The sequence below is a fragment of the Thamnophis elegans genome, chromosome Z, assembly GCF_009769535.1.
Source record: "Thamnophis elegans isolate rThaEle1 chromosome Z, rThaEle1.pri, whole genome shotgun sequence".
NCBI lineage: Eukaryota > Metazoa > Chordata > Lepidosauria > Squamata > Colubridae > Thamnophis > Thamnophis elegans.
Window position 1 is genome coordinate 142,295,540 of NC_045558.1, and position 9,981 is coordinate 142,305,520.

The following is a 9,981-nucleotide window of genomic DNA, read 5'->3' on the forward strand; positions in this document are numbered from 1 at the left end:
TGGTACCTTAGATTCAAGGAGGTGGCCTGGATGATTTGAGGAAACTCCTCTGCTTCAAGGTAGACATTAATGTCTATATTTTCCTTGTGAACATTTTGTACAGATGGCCTCCCTTCCCCAGTGCTGAGAGTGGAACCGTTGTCCCAGAGGGTGAAGAAAGGTGACCCCTTCGTCTTCCTCTGCTCAACGGAAGGAGACAATGCAGAGAAGAAGTTCCATTTCTACAAGGATGGGGTGGAGATCACCTCCATGGAAGAAGGTCTTCTGGATCCCTCCACTGAACCCACAAATCCTCTTCAAAATGCCTCTCTGAGAATCCCTCATGCCTCGTTCAACCACAATGGAGAATTTGTTTGCAGTTATGAAGAAAAGAGAAGCAACCGATGGTTCATGTCTTCTTTGAGCCAGGCAGTAAACATCACAGTTGAACCAGGTAGGAGATTTGGATTTGGCTCAATCTTGAGACCACCATGAAAGGCACGAAGGAACAAGAGAGTCCTGGAGAAAAACAAATAGCTTTTCCAGGATTGTTAACTAGTTCTACAGAGAGCTCCATGAAAAATCCAGAACTGAGCTTGATAAAGAAGGGGGGGGGGGTCTGTTTCATTTGTAGATTTAATAGACTTTAAGCCTTCAAGAAAAGAGCAGGCTAAGATGTTCTGTCAAGAAATACCTAATCATCCTTTTTCTTCATTTGTTGAACCAGCTTGGACCAAAGATTCAGATCTTGTGGGACGTCTCCTGCTTGAGCAGGGAGTTGAAGCAGAAGACCTCCAAGGTCCCTTCCAGCTCTGTTCTGGTTGATTGACAGTGTCAAGAACGTCCAAGCTCATTTTCTTTTCTTCTCTGCTCCAGATCCTCTGCCTCCCCCAGTGCTGAAGCTGCACCTTTCCTCTGAATCCCCAGGGAAAGGAAAAGTCCTGTCCATCCTGTGTGTGTCCAGCGAGAGCAACAACTCCAAAAGGTTCCATTTCTCCAAGGATGGTGTGGAGATGACCTGTAGCCATGAAGAGCCTGTGAAGAGCAGCAGAAACTCCGGGCTCCTCACCCTAAATATGTTGGTAGCTTTCCTATATGCCAAAGATAACGAAAGTCTGCGATTTGCTTGCAGATATGAGGAGAACATCAATGGGCGCTGGGTCATCTCTCCTTGGAGTGAGACTATCACAGGTGGGTCTTTTCAGGGGGTGGAGGCTTCTGGTGCTTTGCAACACCTGATTTAACTATTATGCTCTTTATGTAACTGGCCTTGTGCTGGAGCAAAGGTTAGGCAGAACAAAGAAAGATCTAGACAAACGGCTTCTATGAGGTCCCACAGAACGTCTAGAAGTGAGACTAATTTCATCTACAATTGAAAAGCCCTTTCAATTGTAGATGAAAAAGCATCTGAACTTTCAATTGCAGGGCACAGTAAAAATGTTCCCCCAAGAAATACATTTTAAATTCTGATTCTTCTTTTCCCTGGATCAGAATTCTACCAGATATGGGATAAATGGTATAGGTGGATGGAGGAAAGAAACAAGCATCAATGAAGGAATGTAACAAAACTCAAAAAATAATACTTATGAGTAAAATAAGGGGGTTAAGAATGGTGAAATCCAAATGAAATACAATAGAAAGGGAAATAATATAAGGTGAGCGCTATTGATTGGGAATTGCTCTTAGAAAGAACAGGAAGCTCCTGTTCGTATTGTATTGTGTAAATGTGGTGTAGGTCTAAGTTTTGTGAGTGTGTATTTTACATGTTTGTTAATTTAAAAAAAAGAAATACATTTTAAAAGCCTTCTTTTTTTTGTAGTTGAACCAGTTTGGAACCGAGATTTCAATTTGATTTGGAGTTATGCCCGGATGGCGCTTCCTCTTATAATTCTTCTGGTTCCTTTGGCCTTTCATTGCTGGAAGAAGAAGAGCAGTAAGTGAAGGGATCTGGGTTCAAGGGTTCCCTTACTTGGAGTCCTAGGTGTGGCTCCTGAAGTGGTTGGGGATGTTGACTGAGAGATCCTCCAGGGAGAGTCAGGTCAGGAGTTGAGAGGAATGGACAGATATGACATGAGGAACAATGTTAGTTTTTTTGAGTTTAGTTTACTTTATTGTCATTGTACCTCGTACAACAAAATTAAATGCCATCTTCAGTGTACATCATACATATTAAACTATAAAAAAATCAAACAACACATCCTTCACATTCTACACAATATATAGTATATTGTATACGCAGTATACAAAAATTTATATTGTATATGGTAAACATTCTACACTATATCTTGGTGTAATGTTAGGAGTTCAATTCAAGGATTTCCCTTCCATAAGTCCTTTTGCCTTGATCTCTCTGAACACCTTCTTCTACATTTCTTCATTTGTTTGGTTTCAACCAAAGAATTGAAGCCTTGTAGTATCCCTATATATTTCTTTTAAAAATGGAGAAGAATAATTCTCTTTATGGCCTTCAGTTTCACAAATCATACGTTGGTGAAGAAATTAAATTGACTTTAAGCCCGAACGAATATAAAGAAATAGTTAAAACTAAGTATCTTAGAAACCACGAAAGATTTCTCTAATCAGGTGTTGGAGGCAAAGTTTTAGGGGAAGGTCCCAATGGGTTTCTCAGGAGCATCTCATCACCATCAAGGAATCTGAGGCAGGAAACTATGTAGACTGGGTCAAATCTGATGCCAAAGGTCAATTCTTCTTTTCCTTGATGGGCTAGAAATCTTCCTGGGCTACAGCAGATGGGTCGACCTTATTTATTTTGAAAAATGATGTAAAATGATGTAGAAATCCCATGTTCTCAAGAAGTTCCTCAGCTGCAGGTAGATTGAATGAGTGAACAATGTCCCTCTTTCCCCAGAACCTGAAGTCACCTACAGCGACACCCAGAATGTCTTCACTGCGTCTCCTCCTGGTCCAACAATGAAGAGCCATCTTAGACAAGAGGAAGAGGAGGAGATCATCTACTATAACTCTGCCTTTTAATCCTAATAGAAGTAGCAAAATCATCTCTGATTGCAGCAAAATGTACCTCTCGTGGCCCAACCTCTTCTTATTAGGTGTAGATATGGACATCAGCCTTCCAGAAATGAAGAGTTCTTGGTTCCTTCCTCCTTTAACCAGAGGTTAATTCATGGCTCAGTCTCTGGAGAGGGAATTTGGCAGGAATTGGAAAGCAAGCTAGAACTAAGGAGAAATTTCCTGACATTTAGAACAATTAATCACTGGACACAAATTGTCCCCAAAAGTTGTGAATGTTCCACAACTAGAAGTTTTTAAGAAGAGATTGTACAACATTTGTCTGAAATGGTATACTTTTGATGCCTGAGCAGGGGGTTGGACTGGAAGACCTTCAAGGTCCCCTCCACCTCTGCTCTTCTGTATTCTGAAATGATGAGATGCAGCTCAGCTCCAATAAATAAATAAAGTCATAAAGGGCAGAAGAGAAAGCCCATAAAAAATGGGGAAATCTTCAACACCATGCTATTCTGTGGATCTTAGTTATCTCTCGACTTAAGCCTGCTGGGAAGAGTTGACTTGTTGTGTTTGCAATTTCCTTTTTTGATTATTATTTCTTCTTCTTCTTCTTCTTCTTCTTCTTCTTCTTCTTCTTCTTCTTCTTCTTCTTCTTCTTCTTCTTCTTCTTCTTCTTCTTCTTCTTCTCCTTCTTCTCCTTCTCCTTCCTTCTCCAGAATTGGTACTTTAATATATTGGAGAAAGCAAATCTTTAAGGGAGAATTTGTGCTCCAGTGGATCTAGGTTGATTGATTGGCCAGGATTTTGATTTCTGAGGTCTTTCAGCTCCAACCTTGGATGTGTTTTGGCCTTTATAAAAGGTTTAAGAAAGAGGCCTTGATTTGGATAGAGAGATGTAGGCCTGAAGCCTCAAACAGCCACCGTGAAGCCTAGTTGAGGGAACTTTTGCCACACTAACTATCCCTTGGATCTACCTGGTCATAGGTGAATCTTCATGCTTTGGGGGGTTTCACATCTGACTCTGAAGTGCGAGAGGGAAGACCATGGGGTTTTTGCCCCCTTCTTGGAAGTTCCTGTCCATGTTTGTCTGAAGCCACAGGAAAAGCTGCATGTTCTTCGGGGTGCTTCATGTAAGAGAAAAAAAAAAGCAAAATAAAAGCTTAAAAAGAAATGCATCTTGTGGATTTTCTTTTCCAGTATTTCTTAGCCAGCAGACTCACAAAAGGCTTTGTGACACGCGCAAGAAGAAACACATATGTCCATTGACTTTCAACAAAAAAGGCTGGCTGAAGTCATGATTTTAACAGTGGGTTGAGCCCCTTCTTCATAAAATTGTAAATTTAGGGTGCAAATCAAGACCAGTGTCATAGATTTAAGCAAGAGTGCTTTTGGAGAATACCACATTCATTCTACCATGAAAATCAAACCAAAATAAACTCTGTAGCAGATTTTTTTTTTTTTTAAAAGAAAACTTTTGGCTGTTAGTTTTCAAGTCCAGGATATTATTTGTGCCAATTCCAAAATACTGGAAAACGTATAACATATAATCTAATTTGAACTCTGTATTGAAATAAGATGATGGTTTGGGATGTCCTTCAAACACATCACAATGAGGATCATCGTTCTGCTGTTTTAAAGGCCCAGCCTGCCATCTTCAGAACTGTTTCAGCAGAACCTGCTGCTCTTTTGCAATCTAAATTCCTCATAATGAATGTGTCAGAGTTCCAAATTTCGTGCAGAATTAAATCAGAGTCCAAGGCAGAGCTATCCTTAAAGTTCCAATTTAATAAGACAGACATGTTGGCCCAAACTGTGGAATCCCAAATCTAAAAGCTTCCTGGGATTCCACCCCGGTTGAAAGTTCATGATCTTATCCCCACACCCGATAAATCCATCACATGGTCCAATCTTCTTCGGCCATGCTGACATCTCCACCCAGCTGGTTCTGGTCAGGTGCAGAGATGTGGAGACAAAAGATCACCTTGGGCTTCTAGAAAAGAATGACAACAACACGTCCCACAATTCTACTCCTTACCATTCCCCCTCCCAACTACTACACTAATGAAACAGCATAATGAAATAATAGAGTGTGTGGCAGGCCAAAGATCCTAAAAAGGAATATAACTGCAGGAATATAACTATGTGGCTCCAATTCGTCTGTCGCTTAGGATAAGACCTGGAGCCAGAAACACAGCAAGCAATTTAGGCCTTCCAAAAGAGCTGAACAATTTGGTTTGGGTTTTTTTTTCTTTTCTTTTTTCTTTTTTTTTTGCTTTTTCACCTTTGACCACACCGGATAGTTGTCTTTATTTTATTTTCCATTCTCTTGGGGCACAAGAGAGGCCGGGAGGATGCGGGCACTTCTCTGCTGAAGAGAGAAAGGCTTTGGTGTGGTGAAGAAGGCCGGGGAGATGAGCTCTGTCCTGGTCTAGGGGGGCGTGGGTGTGATGTCCTAGGTGGGGATGACGCAGTTCCTCCCTTGGGCGTTGAGTTGGAGGACTGTCTCGAGAGAAGTTGCAGCTCTTTGTCTCTCTGGGGAAGGAAGAAGAGGGTGACGGAGGTTGAGAGCAGCTTCCAAGGAATCCTGAAGAGGAGATGGAGACCATCCCTTTGGTGACAGGTTTGGAATGTTCTTCTTCAACTTTCCATCTCAATCTGATTCTTCCCCTCCCCGAAGAGATGATTGCTTTCCTCACACATACTTTCCTTCTTCTAGATCTTTCTCAGGAAATCTGAGTTTTCTCCTTCCTCGGTGAGGAATCTTTTGAGCAATGGGGCACTATTCACGCCCCTCCTCCCCCATTTCGTCTGCCCCCAGGGCTCATGATTCAGAGCCATCTCAACTGAAGGGGGTTTGGGGAGGATGCAGACCACTCTCTCTCTTCCTCCCATCAGAAATACCCAGAAGGAGACCCAACACTACAGCTTCACAGTCCAAAAAAAAGATAGGATGCTGGGGCAATGTATGAGCAAAGAAAGGGGACATTTTGTGGGTCACACTGAAGGGCGTTGAGTATAAGGAGGCTCCCTTTTCTCCTTCCCGCTACTCTCAATTGACTGAGAACTGAGGACATCAGAACAGCTGAACTTTGGAGAAAAAATTGTGTCTCGGCCCCTGAAGGTCTCAGTGTTGGCTCTTAATTCCACCATAAATAAGGTTTGGGGACTCTTATGATCCAACACACAACATGGGTGGGAAAAGACCCTTTCTTCCTTGTCCTTCAGGGCAGCATCTCATCTGCTGCATCCAATCAGGGAAGAAGAAGAAGAAGATGGTAGGGATGAAAGTCTTACCCAGCCTGGGATCATCTCTCTTTCTCTTAACTCCACCCTCCTTCCTTCTCTCTTTCAGTTCTTCATTGGATCCTTCTGGGAGCAGGTAAGAGACCCTCATGCAGACTTTGCTTCTCTTCACAAACACTTAAACTGTGATTGTTGCAGCCTCTGAAAGTGGGAGAAGGTCAAATGAAACTGAAAGCCCAAAGAGTGATTCAGAAGGAGACATGTCCATCTCTGCGGGTGCAGCTGCTCTACTGTTCTTTTCCACTTGGGTTGGTGCAATGGGCAAATCCAGTCCTTGTTGCTTCTTCAGGAGGCATCTCCAGATGGCCACGATCCACCCTGTTGAGTCTCCCTGAAGAGTCAATGCAAGGTCATCTAATCTTTGGTTTGGTGAACTTTGCCAACCTGAAGAATTAATAGCTGTTTTTACCAGATAACCCTGAAAATCCTTCTGTTCATGTCCCTGGTGAGTCTAAGATGGACCCTTCTAAAATATGTCCACTCAACAACGTCTTCTTCCGATATATAAATTGAAGAAGGATCTGCAAAGTAAGGAGAGCAGAAAGGAAGAGGATCCTAAAAGATCGGGATGGACTGAAATTTTGCATAGGAAGGAAAATCCATCTGGTTTAGTTCCAAACTGGGAGAATGGTGCTTGGAAATAAAAGGGAGGCTGATGGGAAAGAAGGATTCCATTATGGATAAGCAGAAACAGCATGTGGTTCTGGGAGAGCTGAAAAATTAGCTTGATGAGTGCATGGATTTTTATAGTTTCTGAGATGCTGCTGGGGATTGTGCAATGTTTGAAATATCACTAGGGGTTTTTGCTATGTAGTGAGCTCTGCGTCTTTTGCTATTCTAATGGTGGTGGGTTTCATCATATTATGTCCTAAAAGAAATGTCCTGTCCTTCTTAATCCCATCACCCTGGAGCTGAAGATGTTTGGTTTATGAATAGATTGGCCAGGATTTCTTAATGGGCACAAAATCTCCATCTCTAAAGACTTCAGGCATATTCTGGAGGCTGTATTACTATGCAGGAAAAGTGGGGTTGCCTTTAAGAACGTGTTTTCTCCATTTCCCCTTTGGGGAAATATAATAGTCCACCTCTTTTAATATTCCCCAAAATATTTCATTCTCTATAAGGTGGGAGGGCTTCCCACACTTGGATGGACCCTCATGCAAGCCGTCAAGGGGAGGAGAACTTTTCATTTGCAGCTTTCTGTCCTGGCAAGAGGAAGCAATGGGTCAAGGATCCTCAGAGCAGATGATGGATGGGAGCCATCCTGGGAATCGGGGTGGATGTTCTGGTGTAGAGATTTGGTTCCAGGAGGCGATCAGAAGGAAGGACTCAATGGTTTCTCTTTCTTTCTTCAGGTTCACAGAAATATTCATCTCTACCAGCTCCCAGGCTGTCCTCGTCTATTCAACACGACTTTATTATTAAAGGAGAAGAGATTTCCTTGAATTGCTCCCTCCCCAAGGGAGTCGAATCAGGGAGTCCAGAGGGACTTACTAGAATCAAGTTCTTTTTCTACTGTAGGGATCAATCCTACTTACCTATTGGAGATCAATTTCTCACTAACAATACCTTCAACTTCAGGACTGGACATCTGAACTCTAGCCAAATAAAGATAACATGCACCTGCGAGATCAGGGAAACATCTGAAGGATGGACTTTTTCTCCTGAAAGTAACCAACTGGTCTTCTCAGTGATTGGTAAGATGAATATTTATTACCCCCAAATATTCATACCAGAAGGTAACACAATGCTCAAGCTACGAAAGTGCACAATAGGCCTTTCAAAAATAAACCGAGTAAACAGAATATGAAAAATCAAATAAATCGCTAAATAAGTAACACCTGGTTAGCAGGACATTCTTTCCATGGGAAAAATATTCCCCCAATGGGATTTTATGGTTTATTTTATTTTATTTATTAGTTTGACAAAAATGTATACATTGACCACTCTGTTCTTGAAGTCGCACTTTCTGCAATCGAGTTTGAGTTTGTATCAATGATTTGTGCATGTATTATTGTGGTTGAAGCTGAAGCAGTCATTGACAGGTAGGGCGTTGTAGCAGACAATTTTGTGTACGATGCTTAGGTCAGACCGCAGGGGAGAACAATTACAGAAACAACGAATCCTTTTCTACTCTTGTATGCTTCATACCTACCTACGGTAGCGATATAATTTATGTTCTTTACTGCCAAATACAGAAGTTTGCTTTTCTTCAATTGGAAGATTCAGTTGATGGGAAGACAGAGGTCATGATTTCTTGGTCCAGTCTCTCTTGTATGAAAAGGGACAGTGTTTGATTGGGTAAAAGAGGCACAAAAGGCTTCAATAAACAATAGTTCTTTATTGCAAGTCAAGGAAACATCCGGCTGAGGAATGGTCGGACAGCTTCCCCTTTTAAAGGGATCTGTCAGATCTCTCAGCCAAGGCGATTCAACCTCTGTTCCCGCCGTAACAGAACACCTTGGTGGAAACCTCTAGCAGTCTGTCAGCGGGGGGGGGGGGGGAGGGGGATATCTAACAGATAGACTGTGTTACTTTCAATCTAAGCTAGAGTCAAATTCATTCTCCTTTCTTATTTTCCTTTTTAACCTCCATTATCTGAAATATCACTGCTTTGCCTCAAATGGTACCTTAGATTCAAGGAGGTGGCCTGGATGATTTGGGGAAACTCCTCTGCTTCAAAGTAGACATTAATGTCTATATTTTCCTTGTGAACATTTTGTGCAGATGGCCTCCGTTCCCCAGTGCTGAAAGTGGAACCGTTGTCCCAGAGGGTGAAGGAAGGTGACCCCTTGCTCTTCCTCTGCTCAACGGAAGGAGACAATGCAGAGAAGAAGATCCATTTCTACAAGGATGGGGTGGAGATCACCTCCAGGGAAGAAGGTCTTCTGGATCCCTCCACTGAACCCACAAATCCTCTTCAAAATGCCTCTCTGAGAATCCCTCATGCCTCCTTCAACCACAATGGAGAATTTGCTTGCAGTTATGAAGAAAAGAGAAGCAACCGATGGGTCAAGTCTTCTTTGAGCCAGGCAGTAAACATCACAGTTGAACCAGGTAGGAGATTTGGATTTGGTTCAATCTTGAGGCCACCATGAAAGGCATGAAGGAACAAGTGTGTCTTGGAGAAAAGTCAATGAGTTTTGTGGGGTTGTTAACTAGTTCCACAGAGAGGTCCATGAAAAATCCAGAACTGAGCTTGATAAAAAAAAGTGGGGGAGGTCTCTTTCATTTGTAGATGTAATGGATTTTAAACCTTCCATAACAGGAAGAGTAAAAATGTTCTGCATAAAATACTAAATCATTTTTCTTTTTCGTTACTCAAACCAGTTTTGACCCAAGATTCAGATCCTATATGGAGATATTCCTGGATGGCGATTCCACTTATAGTCCTGATAATCCTGCTGGTTCCACTTGCCTTTTATTGCTGGAAGAAGAAGAGCAGTAAGTGAAGGGTTTGGGTTCAAGAGTTCCCTCACCCGGAGTCCTAGATGTGGCTCCTGATGGATTTGGAGATGTGGACTGAGAGATTCTCTGGGGAGGCAGGAAAGGAGAGCCAGGCCTGAGAGAGAAGGGCAAACAATATGGAACAATTGATGGAAAGAACTCATTTTATCTTTCTTTTTTTATGATGATGATGATTATTATTATTATTATTATTTCTCCCTCGGAAGCATCAGCATCCCAGGAACAATTTCAACTCATGGAAAAGAA

At 42.2% G+C, this 9,981-nt stretch overlaps 1 protein-coding gene across 1 annotated transcript; it reads left to right on the forward strand.

The window, feature by feature from the left end:
* Positions 1–249: 249 nt before the first annotated feature.
* Positions 250–9,719, forward strand: LOC116522044. The gene is made up of 5 exons (XM_032236630.1): positions 250–433; positions 856–1,170; positions 7,623–7,964; positions 8,995–9,324; positions 9,598–9,719. The coding sequence occupies exons 1-5, from the start codon at positions 250–252 to the stop codon at positions 9,717–9,719; spliced, it is 1,293 nt and encodes a 430-aa protein (XP_032092521.1).
* Positions 9,720–9,981: the final 262 nt, after the last annotated feature.

Bases quoted from the DNA above. Each gene is read 5' to 3' on its own strand.
- LOC116522044 (XM_032236630.1), top strand. From the start codon at position 250: ATGGAAGAAGGTCTTCTGGATCCCTCCACTGAACCCACAAATCCTCTT. The intron at 434-855 runs GTAGGAGATTTG...TCTCTGCTCCAG, and splicing joins AAACATCACAGTTGAACCAG to ATCCTCTGCCTCCCCCAGTG. The intron at 9,325-9,597 runs GTAGGAGATTTG...TACTCAAACCAG, and splicing joins AAACATCACAGTTGAACCAG to TTTTGACCCAAGATTCAGAT.